Below are 23,137 nucleotides of genomic sequence, written 5' to 3' on the forward strand. Positions count from 1 at the left end.
TCGTTTCTGAGAAGCAACGATCATCAACATGCCCGAGCCTGCGAAGCCTGCGCCCAAGAAGGGCTCCAAGAAAGCCGTCACCAAGACCGCCAGCAAAACCGGCAAGAAGCGCAGAAAGTCCAGGAAGGAGAGCTACGCTATCTACGTGTACAAGGTCCTGAAGCAGGTTCACCCCGACACCGGCATCTCCTCCAAGGCCATGGGAATCATGAATTCCTTCGTCAACGACATCTTCGAGCGCATCGCCGGCGAGTCCTCTCGCCTGGCCCACTACAACAAGCGTCGTACCATCACCTCCAGGGAGATCCAGACCGCCGTGCGTCTGCTGCTCCCCGGTGAGCTGGCCAAGCACGCCGTGTCCGAGGGCACCAAGGCCGTAACCAAATACACCAGCTCCAAGTAAACTAAGCAGCGTTGTTTGTCTACTCCACAAACCCCAAAGGCTCTTTTAAGAGCCACCCACCCTTTCAACATGAGACTAATTCCATAGCGAGTTGATCTCGCGTGCTACAATGTTGTTGTGTTTAATTACTTGATGTTAACCCTTGTGTGGTGTTCGGGTCAACCGGACCCGTTTTACATTTTTACTTGGTGAGAAATGGTACAAGAATACATTTGATCAATATGAAACTCCATGGCCTTGGCTTATTTTCTATGAAAAACATGTAAAAGTGAAAAAAAAAATTTTTACACATCCTACAATACCCCAACACATTTATGTCCTTCATAAGATGTTCGGGTCATTTAGGCCCGGATGCACAGAGACACACAGAAACATACACACTCTCACACTGACACTCACTCACTCACTCACACACCTCTGCTCTAGCTTTCCCGTGCCAAGAAGCCGTCTGCTCTCGCACTTTTTACCCTTTGAAGTGCAACATTGTAAAAAAAAAATACATTTTCTTGCACTCTATGCAGCAACTGCAAAAAGTACATTTGAGCTACACACACTGTCACATTCTGTGCTTCATGTGTTGTGTAGACAGGCATACCCATGCACACACAATTGTAGCCAGTGGTATTTCAGAATTATTTGGGATTTTTCAGACATAATACTGTATTTCGACAGTGACAGTGAAAACAGTGTACATTCCGTTCGTGTTTTGTGATTCAGCATTTGCAGACATTTTTGAGAGATGTATTTCATAGCTATTGGCAAAAACAATCTTAGTTTGGTTCTTTCATTTCGATTCTTGTTCATCACCTGTATTTTCTTTACAGCTTTGATTATAATTAGATAAATGTGAAATTCAATTGAGAATATATATTCAAAATAATAAACATCAATGAAAACATTGTTTCATTAATATTTTTCCTAGATAAGTATGATTTATGACACCCAGGTCTTTATTATAGTGGATTTTGCATTTTCAAAGTTAGGGGCATCATGTGCGTAAAAACGCTTCTACTCATCATGCTGTCGTTCGGCCCCACCTATTCCCAGGGGTCTGACACTTGTGGGTTGTTACTAAGCATCCTCTGCTCCAGCCTCTCCAAAGGGCAGCCCCCTAGATCCACCAGAACAAAATATAATGCACTTTTGAATGTGTACACAGTACCTATTGTGCATTATTGGGTACAGTACCTGTTTGTGCCCACAGGAGGCGCACTTTAATATTATGGGCTATTTTGGGGCTTTCTTGCGCCCTGAGTATACCCCCTTGTATGGGTCACCCTTGGGACTAGGAGCACCGTGTCAAGACAAGTGTTTTTAAAACCCCAATGATGTCCCGGGTCAACTGGACCCGAAGAGTACGAAAGGGTCCAAAAAGTGAACATCACACAAGGGTTAAGATCTTCAATGACTGATGTCCTTACCATGTCACATAAACGCGCTGGATATTTAGCGCGACTCTCGTCTGTCAATTAATTGCAACCTTGTGCACACGCATATTTATTGATGCTTACATAAGTATTTATTTAAATTAAACGGGGAAACACCGAGACCATGGTCTGCAACCTGTCCACAATGTTTACCCTGACAACACATACAAAATACCATAGTTAAAAACACAATATTATGTGAAACAATCCCTTCTTTCTTTTTTTTTTTTTTTACCAAGGGACGTCCTCAATTATCACACAACTAAAGGTGGATTTTCCCTATTTGGTGGGGAGCTGGGTTACCTCAAGAGTTAACCGTCTGAGAACGGTTTAGGTAATGTTTGTCTTTGAATTGTAATAATGAGGTTAGGTAAACTGGGAGTTTATGTAGTCGGGCTTTACATACTAAAAGGGAGTAATAAAGAGTTCTACGGGATTTTAACGGTCCAGCCAACCATTTGATACTGAATGCATTGATCAGTATGACATCATCACCTGTGATAAAGCGAAGGGCTGATTTAGTCTTCCAGCATTAAGCACAAGCTGCAACCGAACACATGCTCTCTGCAGGACCGTGATGCAGGAGCCTGGTCAGTCCTGGGGGTTTACGCCTTGTCTATGAAACAAGCCCACTGTGTATTAAGGTCCATTAAATATTTTCAAACCATCTAGGCAACATGAAGCCTGATGAAGGCCTTTTTCAGACAAACTCTGAATGAGTAGGTAACGGTCGACCATATTTTAATAAGCAATTGAACACGTCATTTAAGACACATGTAGACACCTAGACTGTGTTATGACCAGGTCAAAAGCCAGATTGGTATACATTTAGGTTACATTCAAAGGTTTATCGTATGGAGGAGTGATTACAATGCTGGTAATATATGGCAATTGATTGTGGAGGCTTCCTCACAGTAGATGTCGCGTCCATGAAGATGAGGGGAAGTGCTGCCAACGTCAAACTAGTTAAACAACTTGCTGCCTGTCTTTCTGTCACTCACTGCTCATCAAGAGCCGTAACACGATTCGGGTGCGCTGCTGGTGTCGGAAGCCTTCTCCCAACCAGCGGAGATCACCACAGCAGGTGTAAATCAACAAGGCCAAGCCAAGCAGCACCAGAACCATTATATTAGGGCTTTATCACACTACCAATGTAATGTCATTTAAGCACCCCGGTCCACTGTAGTATATTGCTATGTTTAGCATAGATCTGGGATTGATTGCTATTGCTTCCGTAGCATTACATCTTGACAATGTTATCATCTATTGACTAATGTGGTCTAGTTGTTGTTGCGATGCTGAATAAAGACGCACGTTGAACGTTGCTCCAGAGACCAGAGTTATTATTATTATAAAGTGTATCTTGTATGTCAGAGAGAACAACAAGACACAACATGGTGTCAGAAGATGTGACTTCTTCACAAATATAAGGAATTGCGAGGCGCCGTCGATCTACGCAGAAACTTTGTGGAGAACTATAGTTAGCTATCGACCCTGTGCGACGTTCGTTCGTAGTAGCTAGCGAGTGAAAGCAAAGCATGGAACAGTTCAAGCCTCCCGCGCCGCTCATGCTCTCTGGAAACGTGAGTGAGAATTGGCGTCGGTGGAAACAACGTTTTGAACTGTATATGATTGCCGCTGGTGCAGATGATAAAGATGAGTATGTGAAAATAGCCATCATGCTGCACACCATAGGAGAAGAGGCATTAGAGCAGTGGAGGCTGGTGACTTCCAGAATTGAGGAGGCCAATTTTTTTTCCGCTTGCTCGCTTCACTCGCGATGGAATGTTCCCTGTTCTTCTTATCTGTCTTTGTTAAAAATGATTAATTTGTGTTTGGCGGTACTGAAGGGATTGGGACACTCTCAGGATGGTGGATGAAGCAGCTTTTATTGCCTGCACAATGGGTCATCAAATAAACAAAACAATTGGCATGAATCTCTGGTCCGCCTGCAGCAGCTATTGTCCCTTCTGCTCAGGCTCACAACATTCACCACAACATACTACATACAATCAATGACATGTCAAAAGCACTCAAACACTATGTCAATCAGACACACAACATACAATTCAGAACAATACTTCATCCATTTCTAATATTTATCCTGCAGAACAGCACTCATACGCGTGTGGCGGAAAAAGGTACTACACGGAGGCCAGGCCTCCTGTGCCCACCCATTTTCAGTGATTTGGCCAATCACATATTGCCATGAAAAAATTTGCATTACATTGACTTCTATGAGAAACCACTTTACGACAGGAGGCCTGGCCTCCGTGTAGTACCTTTTTCCACCACACGCGTGTATGAGTGCTGTTCTGCAGGATAAATATTAGAAATGGATGAAGTATTGTTCTGAATTGTATGTTGTGTGTCTGATAAAAAATATAATTATTGCTTTTTTAAATCTCTCTCTCTTCTCTCAAATTATTGGGGAGGCCAGGCCTCCTCCACCTCTATGGAGGAGCCTCCACTGCATTAGAGGTATATAATACATTCACCATTGATTTTGAAGACCCAGCATACGAGACAATGAAAGAGATCATGGATGCATTTGAAGCATACTGTATCCCCAAAAAGAACATTGTTTTTGAACGTCACCAATTCTGGTCCCATTCTATGTCAGAGGGAGTTAGTGTCGACAAGTTTGTGACTGAACTCCGCCAGAAATGCAGAGACTGTGAGTTTGGTGCAGGTGAGAATGACACATTGAGAGACAAAATGGTGTTTAGCCTAACTGATCCTCGCATGAAAGAGAGACTATTGAGAGAGACAGACCTAACCCTGGACAGAGCACTAACCATATGCAGAGCTGCAGAAGCTGCCAAGTCACAGCTGCAAGCTATGGGGACAGGGCACGCAGACGCCCCAGTTCAAGCACTGTCCAGAGGAACTACTAGCAGAAAACAATCAAGATCGTCAGGAAGAGCAAATGAGCAGACGGACAGCACAAACACATGCGGGAAGTGTGGAGGGACACACCCGCCCCGCCAATGTCATGCCTTCGGGACCACATGCCACAAATGCAACAAGAGAAACCATTGGTCCAAAGTGTGTGGCGCACCACAGCATGGGACAGTCACAGCAAGGGACGTCAGTCAACTTGAGAGCGAGGTAGATTCTTTATTTGTAGGCTCACTGTTCTGTGTTAGGGTAGATAAGATCACGCAGCAGACAGACAACGCGTGGTACACCACAGTCAACCTCAGAGACACCCCGGTCAGATTCAAGCTGGACACGGGGGCGGAGGCGAACATGCTTCCAATGTGCATTTTCGAGGAGATACCGGGGCCCCCACGACTAGAGCCTACACAGACACTTCTCATTGCCTATGGAGGAGCACGCCTGAAACCGAAAGGAACAGTGACATTCACGTGTGAGACACCCAATAGAGCAAGAGCAAATCAATTTTTTTTTGTGACTGCACAGTCCACCACGCCCATCCTGGGCAGAGAAGCGTGCGAGACACTGCAGCTCGTGAGGAGAATAGAGACGCTTGCAGTCAAGGCACCAGCTACAAAAGAGGAGCTGGTGGAGCGGTACGCATCTGTCTTCAGTGGCCTGGGTGAGTTCCCCGGTGTGCACCACATACACACAGACCCAAGTGTGGCCCCAGTCGTCCACGGATGCAGAAAGATCCCAGTCAGTGTCGTGGACAGACTGAAAACAACCCTGAAAGAGCTTGTAAAAAAGGACGTCATAGCACCTGTGACAGACCCGACCGAGTGGGTGAATAGCCTCGTCATCACTGAGAAAAACAACGGATCACTGAGGGTGTGTTTGGATCCTCGTGATCTGAATGAGGCAATCAAGAGGCAGCACTACTCGATACCAACCCCGGAGGAAGTCCAGAGCAAGCTCTCTGGGAAGTCAATATTCACGATCCTGGACGAGAAGGACGGATATTGGCAGGTGAGACTTGACGAGCCATCATCTATGCTGTGCACATTCAGTACGCCGTGGGGAAGATTCCGCTTTAAGAGACTTCCTTTTGGCATCAAGTCCGCCAGCGAAGTTTTTCAGCAGAAAAACTGTGAGGCTTTTGGAGACATCGAAGGAGTCCATATCATCGCAGACGATATGATAATCGCCGCCGCCACAGAAGAGGAACATGATGGCATCCTTCACAAGGTCATGGAGAGGGCACAGAGAGCCAACGTCAAGTTCAACAAGGAAAAAATCCAGTACAAAATCAACACCGTCAGATACATGGGCCACGTCATTACACCAGAGGGAGTGAAACCGGATGACACAAAGGTGACGGCCATCAACAACATGCCGCCACCAGAGGACAAGACAGAGCTGCAGAGGCTGTTGGGGATGACGAGGTATTTGGCTCAGTATATCCCTGATGAAGCTTCAGTGACTGCCCCGCTCAGACAGCTGCTGAGGAGAGATGCAGCTTGGCAGTGGAACCATGAACATGATGATGCTTTAAACAAGCTGAAGTCAGCCCTCACCAACGCCCCTGTGCTGAAGTTCTATGACCAAGCCATGCCTCTCACCATACAGGCTGACGCGTCGAAAGATGGACTGGGAGCTTGTCTTCTCCAGGAGGGGAGACCGCTGTGCTATGCCTCACGAGCTCTCACAGAAGCTGAGAGAAACTACGCCCAAATAGAGAAGGAGTTGCTGGCGATAGTGTTCGCAGCCAAACGCTTCCACCAGTATGTTTACGGCAACACTGTCACAGTCCAATCTGATCACAAGCCACTTGAAGTGATTTTTAAGAAACACCTGAGCAAAGCCCCAGCAAGACTACAGCGCATGTTGCTCCAGCTTCAACGGTGATGATTTGAAAATAACATACACGCCAGGAAAAGACATGCACGTCGCCAACACCCTTTCCCGCGCGTTTGTCACTGAACAGGCCGACAGTGGAAAAGAGGACCTCTTCGAGGAGAGAGTGATCCACACGATGGAGGCTACTGCTGCCATGAGCTCAGACATGCTCAAGATGCTCAAAGAAGCCACAGCAGCTGACGAGACACTACAGGCAGTGGCTGAGAGACACCGCAGCGGCTGGCCCCAAAGACGACGCAGTGTGCCCGCCAGTCTCTACCAATACTGGCCTCAGCGGCACATTATCCACATCAGGGACGGACTACTGATGACCGGCGACAGAATTGTGATTCCTCAAGCCGCCAGACAGGTGATACTAGAGAGACTACACCTCGCACATCAAGGTATCCAGAGGACAAAGGCACAGGCCCGACAAGTCGTGTACTGGCCGGGAATGACTTGTGACATCGACAACGCAGTGGAGAGATGCTCTCCGTGTCAACAACTCCAACCACAGAACCAGAGAGAGCCCCTCATGTCACATGATATCCCTGAGCTACCATGGCTAAAGGTCGGGGCTGACATCTTTGAGCTCCAGGGCCAGTCATACCTTGTCGTGGTGGACTATCTGTCCAAGTACCCAGAGGTGCTCCATCTACCTGACAAGACCGCCCACACAGTCATCCGCAAGATGAAAGCAGTCTACGCGAGGCACGGGATCCCAAAAGAGCTGGTAAGCGACCATGTTCCTTTTGCAAGTGCAGAGATGAGGGAGTTTGCAGCATCCTGGGGAATACAGCTCATTCACTCCAGCCCTGCATATCCTCAATCCAACGGTCTGGCAGAGAGGATGGTGAAGACGGTCAAACATGCACTCAAGAAAGCTTTGCAGACCAACATAGACCCCCATCTAGCCCTGCTAGCATTGAGAAACACTCCAATAACAGGCACAGATGTTTCCCCAGCTCAGGTGCTTATGGGAAGAGTACTACGAAGCACGCTGCCCTGCTCTACAGCTGTTCTACAGCCAGCTACCCCGAGAGGAGTTCATGCCAGGCTGAAAGATCTCCAAACCAGACAGGAGCACTACTACAACCGCAACTCACAGCCCTTACCTGAGTTTGCTCCTGGTGCAACGGTTCACATGGAAACGAGACGTGGATGGATGCCAGCCAGAGTCCTAAACCAACGAGAAGAGCCACGGTCATACAACGTGAGAAGCCCGTCTGGTGTTGTCTTCAGAAGGAACAGACGTCATCTCAGGCGTATTCATCCAAGTCTGCATCAAGAGAGAGATCCTGAGCCACTGGAGCAGCCTGCACCCGTGAGCCCGCTGGGAGGACCCCCAGAGTCACCGGATCATCCAGCTCAGCACCCGTCCTCCTGTGAGGGCGAGAGCTACACTCCTACCTGCCGCACCAGAAGTGGCAGAGCTGTGGCGCTTCCGGCAAGGTATCAAGACTTTGAGATGGGCCAACGCTGAAGGTTGTGCTCCACCAGGGTTAAGTACTGGTGACCTCTGACCCTTAGTTTAGTTAGTTACTAGATGATAGTTGGACACATTTAGAAAGTGTGGTATGTTTACAAGTTTGATTTTACTCCAAGTGAAAGTTCACAAGTTACTTGACAAGTTATAGTCAGGTCTGCACTGTTATTGTTTAGATCATATACATTAGTAGTGAGTACAGTGAGTACAGTTCTTAAAGAAGAAGATCAATCCATCGACTGAAGCCATAAGGCCCAGTGACACTTATTGTCTGTTTCATCTTTTCAGAGACTAATTTTCAGTTGACCCAAAAGAGACTTTTAATGCTTAAAAGGGGGGATGTAGTATATTGCTATGTTTAGCATAGATCTGGGATTGATTGCTATTGCCTCCGTAGCATTACATCTTGCGGATGTTATCATCGATTGACTAGTGTGGTCTAGTTGTTGTTGGAATGGTGAATAAAGACGCACGTTGAACGTTGCTCCAGAGACCAGAGTCATTATTATTATAAAGTGTATCTTGTAAGTCAGAGAGAACAACAAGACACAACACTTTCTGCCTGTTTTAACCCTCTGTGTCTTTCACTCTTGTATTATGTTTTATTTGTGTTTTCTCCCTTGTTATGTGAATCACTTTGTGACCCTTGGTCTGGGAAAGGTGCTGTATAAACACATTGTACTTACTTGTTACAATACACACAGTCAGTACAGCATATAAATTCGACTGATTTGTAGCACGCGAGGTCAACTCACTATGGAATTGCTTTTTTTTGATAGGGTGGGTGGCTCTTAAAAGAGCCTTTTGGGGTAAGTCATACAGGCGAAAATCTGTTTACTTGGAGCTGGTGTACTTGGTCACAGCCTTGGTGCCCTCGGACACGGCGTGCTTGGCCAGCTCACCGGGGAGCAGCAGACGCACGGCGGTCTGGATCTCCCTGGAGGTGATGGTACGACGCTTGTTGTAGTGGGCCAGGCGAGAGGACTCGCCGGCGATGCGCTCGAAGATGTCGTTGACGAAGGAATTCATGATTCCCATAGCCTTGGAAGAGATGCCGGTGTCGGGGTGGACCTGCTTCAGGACCTTGTAAACGTAGATAGCGTAGCTCTCCTTCCTGGACTTTCTGCGCTTCTTTCCGCCTTTGACTGCGGTCTTGGTCACAGCTTTCTTCGAGCCCTTTTTGGGGGCGGACTTCGCTGGTTCAGGCATGTTGATCACAGTTGTTGAATTTTCAGCAACGAATGAAGGTGCTATCATTGCACACCCGCTATTTAACGAGGGAGATATGCAAATGTTACGGATTCTGACATCCACCTCCAAAGGCGCACAGGCGCGTGCTTCATGGCAAATACATTATCTGCGCACGCGCGGCTCCTCCCCTGCTTTTTCACTCGGTTGCCTTGTTGCGATACCACCCCTACAAAATTAACATGAATTTCACGTCAAAAAGGATACCAAGTCCCTCATACAATAAGACCGCAAGAAACACCAGAACATTCCCCATTGGGACGGTACTTTTCAAGAGCATGGATAATCACGGATAGAATAGCCCATCCGTCTTCCTTTTTGTGCGCAATTGAAAAAAGGCGACTAATCCACCATGCGCCACACTGCTGTGTGCGTAATAATCGAATTAACGATTTTCTGTCTACAGTCCACATGTGGGATTGTCATTTCTAGCCATTTGAATATGGAGACCATTTACTTTTTTCATTTGAATTTATCAGACGCTCTCAAAGCTACCGTACTTAGACTCAAGTGAGTCATCTAGTGTCAGTCATAAGCCATTGGCATTCACAGTGCTATTATTATTTGGAGAATAATGGAACAAAGTAATGAAATGGTCTTATGCCAGCTAAACTCATTGCATGTACAGACCTGACTAATATGTTATACAAATGGAATCGACTCTCTTATGTGGAGATGGGTGGCTCTTAAAAGAGCCTTTGTTTTTGGGGTGGGTCAAGAATAGTTTAGCCGCCGAAGCCGTACAGAGTACGTCCCTGGCGTTTCAGAGCGTATACAACATCCATGGCGGTGACGGTCTTCCTCTTGGCGTGCTCGGTGTAGGTGACGGCGTCACGGATAACGTTCTCAAGGAACACCTTCAGCACACCACGGGTCTCTTCGTAGATCAGACCAGAGATACGCTTAACACCGCCACGGCGAGCCAGACGGCGAATAGCGGGCTTCGTGATTCCCTGGATGTTATCACGGAGAACCTTGCGATGACGCTTGGCGCCTCCTTTGCCGAGTCCCTTTCCTCCTTTGCCTCTGCCAGACATCTTAACGTTCAGAACAGTAAGAATGACTTCGATGAAGTTGTGGGGTGAATTTATCTCTGGAACGAGGACGTGATTGAGACCAGGCTGTACAGGAAGCGCGCTGTCGCCTCTTGTGTCATTTTGTAGAGGGAGGAGCTTCTGCTAAGGACAACGTTTGGCATTACGTGCATCCCTTGAAGCTATGTCGACAGAAGCATAGATATTTCAATATAATATATATATATATATACAGTATGTCTCAAAAGTGAGTACACCCTTTAGATTTTTGCAAATATTCTGTCATATCCTTTCAGGGGATAGCACTATCTTAATGAAACTTTGATATAACTTAAAGTAGTCAGTGTGCTGCTTGAATAACAGTATAGATGTATTGTCCATTGAAAATTACTCAGTACACAGCTGTTAATGTCTAAACAGCTGGCAACAAAAGTGAGTACACCCCATAGTGAACATGTCTAAATTGTGCCCAAAGTGTCAATATTTCGGTGACCACCATTGTTATCTAGCACTGCTTTAACCCTCCTGGGCATGGAATTCACCAGAGCTGCACAGGTTGCTTCTGGAATCTTCTTCCACTCCTCCATGACGACATCACGGAGCCCACGGATGTTGGACACCTTGCACTCCTCCACCTTCCTCTTGAGGATGCCCCACAGGGGGTAGTGGTGGTCTAGTGGATAGTGAGTTGGACTTGGGATCGGAAGGTTGTGAGTTCAAATCCCGCCTGAAGCCACACCACTACTAGTGTGCCCTTGGGTAAGGCACTTAGCCCTCAGTTACTCCAGGGGGAATGTCCCTGTAATTCGTAATTGTAAGTCGCTTTGGATAAAAGCGTCTGCTAAATGGCAAAATTATTAAATTATGTGCTCAATTGGGTTTAGGTCTGGAGACATACTTGGCCAGTCCATCACCTTAACCTTCAGCTTCTTCAGCAAGGCCGTTGTCATCTTGGAGGTGTGTTTAGGGTCATTATCATGTTGGAAAACTGCCCTAAAAAACGGCCCAGTTTCCGAAGAGAGGGGATCATGCTCTGCTGCAGGATGTCACAGTATATATTGGAATTCATGTGTCCCTCAATGAAATGCAGTTGCCCAGTGCCGGCAGCACTCATGCAGCCCCAGACCAGGATGCTGCCACCACCATGCTTGACTGTAGGCAAAACACATTTGTCTTGGTACTCCTCACCAGGGTGCCGCCACACACGCCGGACACCATCTGACCCAAACAGGTTTATTTTGGTCTCATCAGACCACAGGACATGGTTCCAGTAACTCATGTTCTTGGATTCATTGTCTTCAGCAAACTGTTTGCGGGCTTTCTTATGCATCGGTTTCAGAAGAGGCTTCTGTCTGGGGCGACGGCCATACAAACCGATTTGATGCAGTGTGCGGCGTATGGTCTGGGCACTGACAGGCTGACATCCCACTTCTGCAACCTCTGCAGCAATGCTGGAAGCACTCGCACGTCTATTTTGGGAAACCAACCTCTGGATATGACGCTGAGCACGTGGACTCAACTTCTTTGGTCGACCCTGGCGAGGCCTGTTCCGAGTGGAACCTGTCCTGGAAAACCGCTGTATGATCTTAGCCACTGTGCTGCAACTCATTTTCAGGGTGTTGGCAATCTTCTTATAGCCAAGGCCATCTTTGTAAAGCGCAATAATCCTTTTTTTCAGCCGCTCAGAGAGTTCCTTGCCATGAGGTGCCGTGTTGTCCAGCATTCAGAGAGAATTGTGCCCAAAACACCAAATTTAACAGCCCTGCTTATCATTTACACCTGAATCCTTGTAACACTAACGAGTCACATGACACCAGGGCGGGAAAACAACATCATTGGGCACAATTAGGACATGTTCACTATGGGGTGTACTCACTTTTGTTGCCAGCTGTTTAGACAAAGGAGTAATTTTCAAAGGACAATAAATCTATACTGTTATTCAAGTAGCACACTGACTACTTTAAGTTATATCAAAGTTTCAGTAGGATAATGTTATCCCCTGAAAGGATATAACAGAATATTTGCAAAAATCTAAAGGGTGTACTCACTTTTGAGATATACTGTATATATGGACAGAAGGGCACGCACGCACGCGCTCTCTTAACGGTCACACAGACACACACAATCAGTAGAAGAACATAACATTGATCAAGACGTTTAGAATGGTCTGATAAGATTGACTCCTTACAACAGCACATGGTCAAATTTAGACACTAAGTAACCAGAATGGATATAAAAGAGAAGCAAAGGGAACAGATGACCGACATGACAAAAAACCCACATGATTTTAATTTTAAAAATCAAAAAATAGAAGATTTACCTTTTGTCCAAAGCGACATACAACAATAAAAAAACTTTAATCAAATAAAATAGTACTCGTTCAGGATACAACACCAGTAACATAATAAAACGGGATATAAGACCTGAAAAATAAAGTTTCGGTAGAATGCACAGCCGTATAGCCGGATTGGTGAGGGTCGAGGAAGTTATTTTGAAAGAGATAGTTGGCTAGATACAGCACGTTCAAGGGTTTTAGATAGGAAGGAGAGGAGGGATGCCGGTCTGTCGTTGTGGACAGAATATGGGTCAAAGGTTGATTTCTTGAGAAGAGACTTGACTCTTGTCTTAAATTGATAAATAACGGTTTCATATACAGCATGCACATACGGGCAATCTAATACTTTCTAAATGAGGAAGAGGGAAATTAGGTTGGCCAAATCTGTGTGATTTGGAGTGGTCCTGTCAATCTGATTGCTGTACAAATATAGCCTATATTATTATGTGGTATATCATTTGGAGCTGGTCTACAAGTATATGAACTCGCCGTGTCCGAGGTCACCAAGATCTTGACCAAGTACACCAGCTCCAAGTAATATACCACATATTTTATATATATATATATATATATATATATATATATATATATATATATATAAGAATAGGCTATATATAAGAATTCTCGAAGTTTTCTATAAGAAGAAGAAGAGGGACACCATCCAGAAAGCTCCCAGCCCCGTCCTGGCAACTGTGTTTTACGGCCCCCAAAATAGTTCACATTTACATCATCCCGCACAACATTGGGGGACCCTCAATCGTTTTACTCCCTCGTCAGACAATCTGGCTATATGGATAACGAGTGCTGGACGCAATCGTATGCACTTTAAACCACTTTAGAAGACAAATAGCACGGGAAAAGCTGTGCGCAACGCTCCCTCCGACGGACGAACGGTGGGGTTTTGAGCGAGTTACTACAAAATAAAGGAGGGCTTCGCGGCCCATACGACTTTATTCTGAACGGAGACAAGTCTGCTCGCTGGCCCGTTCGCATTTGGACCTCAACTCGTCTCCACCGGTGACTTTTGACCAGTTATTCACGAGGAGAAAACACAGGCGCCGGAGAATTTCGGCAGCAAAGATTTCCGAGCAGGGATGGTTGAGTCTACATGGTTCTCATGTCGCATTTAAGTACAACCCCCTACGGTGGGTTGAGCATCATTCGCCCAGAGCAGCTCCATAGACTCACTTGTAGTGTGTATACCAGAACAAACGAGACTTTCTACAGACATGGCAGAAGTCGCACCAGCCCCCGCCGTTGCCGCTCCGGCCAAGGCCCCCAAGAAGAAGGCAGCAGCCAGGCCCAAGAAAGCAGCTGGCCCCAGCGTCGCCGAGCTCATCGTCGAGGCCGTGTCCGCATCCAAGGAGAGGAGCGGCGTGTCTCTGGCCGCGCTCAAGAAGGCGCTGTCTGCCGGTGGCTACGACGTGGAGAAGAACAACTCTCGCGTCAAGATCGCCGTTAGGACCCTCGTCGTCAAGGGTACTCTGGTCCAGACCAAGGGCACTGGCGCCTCCGGCTCTTTCAAGATTAACAAGGAGGCGGTCAAGAAAACGGTGAAGAAAGCCGCCGTCGCAAAACCCAAGAAGGCAGTAGCAAAGAAGCCTGTCGCCGCTAAGAAGTCTCCCAAAAAGGCCGTTGCAAAGAAGCCCGCCGCCAAGAAATCTCCCAAAAAGGCCGTTGCAAAGAAGCCCGCCGCCGCTAAGAAGTCTCCCAAGAAGGCCGTTGCAAAGAAGCCCGTCGCCGCTAAGAAGGTTGCCAAGAGCCCCAAGAAGGTTAAGAAGCCCGCACCTGTCAAGAAAGCCCCGACCAAGAGCCCCAAAAAGGCCGTCAAGGTAGCGAAGCCCAAAGCAGCCAAGGCAAAGAAGTAAACTTGTGTTGACAGTGTTCATGTTGACACTTGTACCACAAAAAAAAGGTTCTTTTAAGAGCCACCCACCTTTCCATAAAAAGTGAATTTTCATCCATGTCGACATAACGGAACTTTCTAAAATAAGAAGGTCCGATTTACACCAGTCTCAATCACTGACCTATGCACACGAGAATAATAGCTACTGTATATTAAATATTGAAATGGCCTTAATGAGAGTTTAATACTTTACACAAACATGTTTTAACAAACTATATATATTGTCTCACTTGGTCTCTGCGTGAGCGAGGAGGGGGGGGGGGCGTCTATGCTAGACTCCACAAAATACCTTTCAATATCGACATACGGTAGTTTGCTATATATAACGTTATTTGGATAGAAATGGTCAACTTTTCGCTCTAGTAGTAGCCTACTACATTGCATATGGGGAGAGCTGTGATAGCCTAATGCACTTCACTTTTCGCTGTAATGCCAATAAGGAGTATTGTTTCGCTATTTAGTATATTATTAGGAAATGATTGGTTTGATTTGAACTTTGATTTCTGGCGCGCGAGGGAAACTCACAAAGAACGAGTGAAACAGCGGCCAATCGCTGGGCGGCGGGAAGAGGCGCGCGTATCCGGGTTGCTGATTGGATGAGGTGTCATCGGCCCGCTGGCCAATGAACGCTGGTCAGGCTGAGCTATAAGAACACCACCCCAAGCGAGCAAGTAGGATCCGCTTTTTCTTTAACTAGCACAGAACTCGCTTTAAGTTTCAAGATGTGCGCCATCCCATTCAAGGAGATGGACGCCACCCTGGAGGAGGAATGGACACGGGGGGACTCTCTCTGGTCAGGCTCAAACATTGATAGAGCTGATGGGGTCGGCATTTTGGTGGCCAACCCTTTTCTGCAGACCAAAAAGGGGGAGGTTGTAGAGAGCGGGCGAATCCTGGTTCTGGACCTAGAGATCCAGGGTTCGCCGCTGAGGGTCATCAATGTGTACGGCCCAACCAACGTGGCCAAGAGAGTCTCCCTTTTCAAGAAACTTCGGTCTCTCCTCCTCATCCCCACACCAGTCCTAGTGGGGGGAGATTTCAACTGTGCCCTCCGGGATGAGGACCGCAGCAGGCCCAGGAGAGACCGATCCACTACAGAACTTCAGTCCATCATAGACGACTTCCAACTGGTAGACGCCGGTGGCACCTCCCCGCCGACACACACAAGGGTGAGTTCCTCCGGGAATTCTTCCTCCAGGATAGACATGTTCTTGCTCTCGCCAGGTCTGAGGATGGGAACCCTGACCAGCCAGGCGGCCCACTTCTCGGACCACAGGATGTTGACAGTGTCCCTGGAATGGGATGGCCAAACAAGAGCGGGTAGGGGTACCTGGAGGATGAATACATCGATCCTTCAGGACCCAACAGTGGTGCATTCCTTCTCCAGGCGCTACCTGGAGTGGAGGACCCTAAAAGAACTGTTCGACTCCCCGATAGAGTGGTGGGAGATGGTTAAGGCCAGGACAAAGGGCTACTTCGGGTCAGTCGGAAGGAGGAAAGCGGCAGAACAGAGGGCCAGGTTTCAACACCACAACGCGGCCCTCCAACGCCTAAGTCTCCTACAACTGGGTGGTCTGGATGTGGCCCGAGAACTGGCTGAGACCAAACAACACCTTGCCACCCTCTACCGGGAGCAACAACAAAAGAAACAGTTCAGGGAAAAACTCCAGGGCCTGGAGGAGGAGGAGAAATGCACACGCCACTTCTTCCGCAAGGCACGGTCAAAACACAAGCCTATCCTGTCCCTATACGACACCAATGGGGACACCGTGTCAGACAGAGGCAACATCCCGGGGGTGGCAAGAGAGTTCTACGAGAGTCTCTACAACATCAAGACAACCGACGAGACTCTCATGGCCACCTTCCTGGATGGTCTGGACCGGGTCCCCGAGGGTGGTGAGAGTGAGAACCCAGAGCTGACCACGGAGGAGCTCACCCGGGCCGTGCACTCCTTGAATACACACAAGGCCCCTGGACCGGATGGGATCCCAGCAGAGTTCTACAAGACTCTCTGGGATCTCCTCAAGGAGGACTTGGCGGAGGTCTTCAAAGCCGTCTACAGGGAAGGGAGGCTTGGAGAGTCAATGAGACAGAGTACGGTCACACTGATCCCCAAGAAAGGGGACCTCAAGGACCTCCGGAACTGGCGCCCCATCAATCTCCTCCCAGTGGACTATAAAATCATGACAAAAGCCCTCACCCAACGGTTTCAAACCCTCCTCCCCTCAGTTATAGCCCCTGACCAGACCTGTAGCGTCCCCGGTAGGTCCATCAACGACAACCTGCTCCTGGTGAGAGACCTCATCCTGCACTCCCAGGAGCGGAGGTCCCCTTTAGGCCTTCTCAGCCTGGATCAGGAGAAGGCCTTTGACAGGGTTAACCATGGTTTCCTGCAGAGGGTGCTGAGAGGCATGAACTTCCCCCAGCACCTGCTCAACTGGACCGAACTCTGCTACAACAACATCACGAGCAGAGTTCGGATCAACAACCAGTTGACAGACCCCTTCCCCATCAAAGCTGGAGTACGGCAGGGATGCCCCTTGGCCCCTCTACTGTACGTCATCTACCTGGAGCCGTTCCTACGGAAGATCAGGAGCTCCCCCAACATCATGGGCTACCCTCTACCAGGGGCCCGGGGGGAGAGGCTCAAGGTGGTGGCGTACATGGACGACATTACCATCGTCGGCACGGATAGTCGCTCCATTTCCACAGCAACGAAAGTGGTGGAGGACTACTGTGCAGCCACGGGCGCCCTGATCAATAGGGGTAAGTGTGAGCTGTTTCTGTCGCAGCACTGGCAGGAGAACCTGGCAACCTCCTTCCCTGTAAAGACGGAAAACATTAAGCTGCTGGGGATCACCTACCAGAAAGATGGAGGAGCCTCCGGCAGCTGGAAGGAGACCATCCGCCAGGTCCAAAAGAAGATCTGTGAGTGGAGTGCACGGCCTCTCACAATGACAGGCAAGATCCTGGTCCTGAAGGCTATTGTTCTTCCCATTCTCCTTTACCTGGGCAGGGTGTTTCCCCCAGACAGAGCAGTATCCAAAACCATCGAAAGGATCATGTTTACCTTTGTCTGGGGGAGCCAGATGGAAAAACTAAAACGCACCACCCTGTACAAAACAGTGGAGAATGGGGGGAAAGGGGTCCCAGACATCCTAAACATCATTAGGGCACAGGGACTCTCCAACCTCATCAACAACATCAACAACAAAGATAGGAAAGCCAGGTTCTTTGAAATATACTATGCCACACCCATCCTCCGGACACTCAGGGTGACCGCATCAATAAATCACACTGTGCCCTACAGCTGGGACCCCCCTCCTGTCTACAAGATATGGAGGGACTTTGCCTTCAAGACAGGATTGTCCGCGGCTGGGCTGGCCTCATGGAAATACAAAGACATTATGACCTTCATAAGGTCGAAGGAAACCATTACTCACCCCAAGGCCAGCACAGCCGTGGACTCCAAACAGGTATGGAAAAACATTAATCATAAATGTACGAACAATAAACAAAAAGACATTGCCTGGATGGCTGCTCATGGTTGTCTCCCCACTAGGGAATTCTTGCATAGGCGGCACATCGCAACGACTGAGAAATGCCCCCACGGATGCACGGACACAGAACACATTAACCACCTGTTCTGTGAGTGCCCCGTGGCCAGGCGGGTCTGGGCCCTGTTTGTTCCCTCTGTCTCCCTAAACAGCCTGCTGACCCTGCCCCGCTTGACGGGCGAGAACATCCTGTATGGTCCTCCCGGGGGGTGCACAACCCCCCAACTACAACAAGAGTGGAGGATCATCAGCGCCGTCAAGCAGGTACTCTGGGAGACGAGGAACATCAGGGTCTATCAGAAACAGAGCGTCCACCTGACAACCCTGAGGAGGAGAATCACCCTCTGCCTCAGGGACCATGCTATTGTTGACTTTAAAAATAACCCGGATCAAGCAAGAGCGGTGTGGGGGGTGGAGAGATGGAAGGACGTCATCCTCTAAACCCCCCCCCATGCCGCGCCGCATCGACCAACCCCCCCCCACCCCGGGCCTACCTCACTACACCACCAGTTCCTGCACTATCACCTTCACCACCGTTCCAGCACAAGCCCTGGTCAGCAGTATCACCATCACAAGGACCAGGAGAGGAGCAGCGCACAACACCAACAGGGAAGTTTACTGCACCTTCCACCACCTACACATGTACATAGCACTGACCCACTTCCTACCCTCACCAGAATATCACCACACACAACCCACAGCCGAACCAGCCGTCTCTGCCAGCACCACCAGCACCAGGATGACCAACACCACTGGGTCACAGGGAAGTACTGATCACCCGCCTGACACCAAAATGCACACTACACAAACCATGCACACCTCCCTTCTCTCACTCCTGTATCTTTTCAGGCACATGTCATATCCAGCTCTGACACCTACCCAGGCTTCCAGACCCAGGAGCAGAGACCGGCGGGAACCACCACGTCACCCCAGCACCAACCCCAGGTTCCAACTCAGCGACCCCAAACCCCCTGTTCCGGGCCACCCCCCCCCAACTCCAGGCCCCCAGCTACAGGCCCAGTCCCCTACCCGCCAACCCCCAACCCCCAGCCCGGAACAAGCTGAGAAGAGCCAGGGAGCTTTTTCCCTGGATAAGCTGTGTACAGGTTTTTCGCCTCTGCTTGCCTGCCATGCGCCGAGCTCTCTGGGCCTCTCCTCAGGGGCCTCCGGTCGGCCTGCGTGCTCGATCTGCTCCGCCGCTGGGGCGCCTGGTCCGGCTAGCCTCGTGAAGGGCTACAGGAGTCTGAGCCTGGTGGGCTGGGCCGGATGCGCCGGTGGTGGGGCGGGTCGGGTGAGTCGGGTGTGTGGGGTCCCTCGGGGGAGGGAGGTGGGGGAGCCACGGCTTTGCACTGGTGGGCAAACTGGATAGTAGTCGCTCTACAACTAGAGGGCTGCAGGGGAATTTTTTTCCCGGATGCACAGCGAACAGGTTTTTTACCCCTGCCTCCTACCGACACTGGAACCTGGACACTGAACACTGAACACTGAACATTACACTACACTGGACAATACACTGAACACTGAGCACTTTAGTTAGTTTAATGTTGGTTGTTGTTGAATGTAATGTCTTAAATGTCTGATTGTTTGATTAATTGATTGTATACACGGTGTTGCGTTTTTATAAAAACCAATAAAAAACACCTTAAGTTTCAAGATGTCAGGAAGAGGTAAAACCGGAGGCAAGGCCAGGGCCAAGGCAAAGACCCGTTCTTCCCGAGCCGGACTCCAGTTCCCAGTGGGCCGTGTCCACAGGCTCCTACGCAAAGGCAACTATGCCCATCGTGTGGGCGCTGGCGCACCGGTCTACCTGGCCGCCGTGCTCGAGTACCTGACTGCTGAGATCCTGGAGTTGGCCGGCAACGCCGCCCGCGACAACAAGAAGTCTCGTATCATCCCCCGTCATCTGCAGTTGGCCGTCCGTAACGACGAGGAGCTGAACAAACTGTTGGGCGGTGTGACCATCGCTCAGGGCGGTGTGCTGCCCAACATCCAGGCAGTGCTGCTCCCCAAGAAGACCGAGAAGCCCGCCAAAGCCAAGTAAAAGTTCTACTGCGGTTTTCACCCCACTACTTAACCCCAAAGGCTCTTTTAAGAGCCAACCACTTGTTTCTCCAAAAGTGCAATGCGTCCTTCAATCTCTCTCTAATCTTGTACGTATTTTTGCGTAGCAGGTACACATGTTAACGTCAATGTTCGCTGGTACGCATTGTCAGCTGAAAGGTACGCAATAAGCTGCCTTCCTCCTTCCTTCACTCGTTCCATCAATCGTATTCGCAAGCGTCACCTGTGTCACGTTGACCTGCTTCGGATACTGCTCTGTTTACGGAATACAGAGAAGCAGGCCTACCGCCGACCGTTCCTCTTGAGAACTCAACAGTCGAGCACTTTGGAATAGTATGGAATACATCAGAGATTATTGTATTCCGTGTCAGAGCAGCTTCAATACCGAGTCTATATTAACGTAAGCTATTAGGCTAGCTACGTTAGCTTAACTGGACCTCAAGGTGTTCAGCAGGTTCGAGCAGTTCAGCCTTATAGCGTTAGCTAGCTGGCTAGATAAGTTAACTTAGGCTGTGTCCACCAACGAGCTGTATATTTAGCTAAACGGCACCAAGCTACGGTAAATAGATAGCCAGTGTTAGCTAGTGCTAATGTTCACCATCTCTGTAGTCTGCTCTAAAATACCGATCAAACAGTGCAGGCAACCCATGCTGTTCTGTGAATGAGTGGTTCCTCATGGTAGTTTGCCGCCATTGGTGTGTGGGTGAATGAGAGGCTGTTGTAAAGCGCTTTGGATAAAGGCGCTATATGTGTGCAGTCCATCTAACATTTCATAACCGCTTTTTATAACACTAGCCCCCACCGAACCGCCCCTCCCGTCCGCAACGACTTCGGATAGTTCTCTCTTTTTTCACCATAGTTGTGTTTGCATCCCTGATTAGTGTAATGCACTAAGTAGCAGAAGCAGTGTACAGTGTTCATGGAACGTAGTACATTTTGCACTTTAAGTTGAGAAATATTGGCCCTGTATTGGTAATATGTTTTACTTTTAATATTAAAGAAATTATTCTAAAGAATATGATTGTATGGTTTTCTTGATAGCTGATTCATTTGTTGAATAATGGGGTGAAAGCATGTGAACCAGGGACAGGGCTAGGGGGTGGCTCCTTCTCAAGGCCCTGATGTTTTCCCACAAGCCCCGGTGTATCAATAGTCAATATAATTCTAATTCCTAATCGCCTCCATACTCTCAGTTAACTTAAGTTATGTGTTTTGCTTCACAAGCGTGCGTGTCTTAATTACAAACGCGTATGAAAAAAATGTGCGTGGTCAAGTGGTACTCAAACATTTCTGAAGGTTGGCAGGTCTGCGTCATGCTGTAGCCTATATTTACTTTCATTTTATGCCAACCAACATTTCATGTTGTGTGACTTTCAGCATATTCAAAATAGCATGCAGTCCTCCATCGAAGTTGTTGGTCTTTTTTAAACATCACCCTTCCACCACATACAACTGCAGTTGCTGTGAGCAGAGCAAGTTAATGATAGATTATCGTTGACAAACTTCCCATTGTTGTCAGTGAAATTCGTCCAAATATAAATACATCTCTTCGAAGCCAACTGTTGAATAGCTTTTGGTTTTCAATATTAGGCATTAATTGTTGGTTTTGTATGACCATAGGCCCACATTTATTTACATATAGCATATCTAATGAATGAATGGTCTTTTGTCATTGTAACAGGTACAATGACATTTAAATGCAAGCCCTAATACATTTGACAAGAGATCAACTACATTGAAAGCTATAGCTGGGGATCTTTGTCCTGACGAAACAGCAACAAAGCAACCCCCTATCAAGTTAGCAGAAATTGGCCCAAGTGTTTTGGATTCAGCTTATCCAGTAAACATTGCCCCAACTACCAATTCATTCCTGTTCAATCATACCAAATCTGCAACCATCTGCATCACATTCACCAAACCAGAGAAATGTCAAGTTTAGCAAGAAAGGACACATGGACACAGATTTATATAAGGGTATATTTATTGAAAAAGAGAGGGGGGGGGGGAAAGAGAGTGTGTTTCAACACAGAATTATCTGCCCACAAAGAATTCCACCCTAACACCCATTCCATTCTTGAGACATTCATAGCATTTGCTGGAATAAGTCTAGACACTAATAAGTGGAGCAAACATTTATAAGAATAAGTGTGTGTGTGTGTGGGGGGGGGGGGGGCAAATAGACCATTGAACATAAATATAGAAAATATTCAGGGACTTGGCGCGAGCGTTGATGTGAAAAAACAGATCTCTCCCACCATTATCAGTTTGGTGCCCTAATCAGCCACGCGTCTGTCAGAATGCTCTGCATGCATCTAGGATTCTAGACGGCCAAGCACGTTCACGGATGCTCTGTCTGTATTTCAGACGCTCGCACCTAGTACAGTAGTCCCATTCACTGTAGTTGACGTTCCATTTGACGGGTCATATCGGAGCAGCCTTCATAGCGCGCAGCATGTTTACACACACACGATGGAGTAACAGGGATGCAAACTGGAGATGAAAACAAAGAACATTTATGAAAATTGTTGACCTATTTTGAGGTAAAAACGTCTAAAAGGTGACAAGTTTGCACCCCTGGAATAAGATGAGGTGTGGGGAGGTCTGATACAACTTCAACAGAGTCATGACACATTATGGACACGAGGGGGCGTACTATCCACACAAAATCGAAAGCCATGGATTCAGTTAAAAATGTTACAATTTACGTGGCAGAGTAACAGGTTGGTTCAGTATTGTACATAGTATAGATTAGTAAGAGATATTAGAGAAGTCATAATTCCTTACTAGAGTGAAATGTTAATCCATAAATGTTTCCCATTAACAATGTGACCAACAAAATGCAACCAATGTCCAATAATTGATTATGCTCAGTACCAACAGATTCTAGCTATATATATCTAG

At 47.9% G+C, this 23,137-nt stretch overlaps 5 protein-coding genes across 5 annotated transcripts in view; 3 read left to right on the forward strand and 2 right to left on the reverse strand.

The window, feature by feature from the left end:
- Positions 1-28: 28 nt before the first annotated feature.
- On the forward strand, positions 29-403 carry LOC308163330 (histone H2B-like; the record flags this gene model as incomplete). Its single annotated transcript, XM_080537525.1, has 1 exon — positions 29-403. The coding sequence occupies one exon, from the start codon at positions 29-31 to the stop codon at positions 401-403; it is 375 nt and encodes a 124-aa protein (XP_080393651.1).
- An 8,526-nt stretch (positions 404-8,929) lies between these two features.
- Positions 8,930-9,304, reverse strand: LOC308163316 (histone H2B-like; the record flags this gene model as incomplete). Its single annotated transcript, XM_080537513.1, has 1 exon — positions 8,930-9,304. One exon carries the CDS (start codon positions 9,302-9,304, stop codon positions 8,930-8,932), a length of 375 nt encoding a protein of 124 aa, XP_080393639.1.
- Positions 9,305-10,068: 764 nt separating this feature from the next.
- LOC308163359 (histone H4) lies at positions 10,069-10,380 on the reverse strand (the record flags this gene model as incomplete). The annotated part of the gene is made up of 1 exon (XM_080537552.1): positions 10,069-10,380. The coding sequence occupies one exon, from the start codon at positions 10,378-10,380 to the stop codon at positions 10,069-10,071; it is 312 nt and encodes a 103-aa protein (XP_080393678.1).
- A 3,561-nt stretch (positions 10,381-13,941) lies between these two features.
- LOC308163739 (histone H1-like) overlaps positions 13,942-23,137 on the forward strand; it is a gene marked incomplete at both ends in the record, with an annotated part of 203,279 nt that continues 194,083 nt past the window's right edge. The window contains one exon of the mRNA XM_080537927.1: positions 13,942-14,544. Coding sequence (XP_080394053.1) covers positions 13,942-14,544 — 603 coding nt within the window. The remainder of the gene's footprint in view (positions 14,545-23,137) is intronic.
- LOC308163465 (histone H2A-like) lies at positions 19,830-20,216 on the forward strand (the record flags this gene model as incomplete). The annotated part of the gene is made up of 1 exon (XM_080537652.1): positions 19,830-20,216. The coding sequence occupies one exon, from the start codon at positions 19,830-19,832 to the stop codon at positions 20,214-20,216; it is 387 nt and encodes a 128-aa protein (XP_080393778.1).

This window comes from Nansenia antarctica, assembly GCF_963989245.1.
Source record: "Nansenia antarctica genome assembly, chromosome: 8".
NCBI lineage: Eukaryota > Metazoa > Chordata > Actinopteri > Argentiniformes > Microstomatidae > Nansenia > Nansenia antarctica.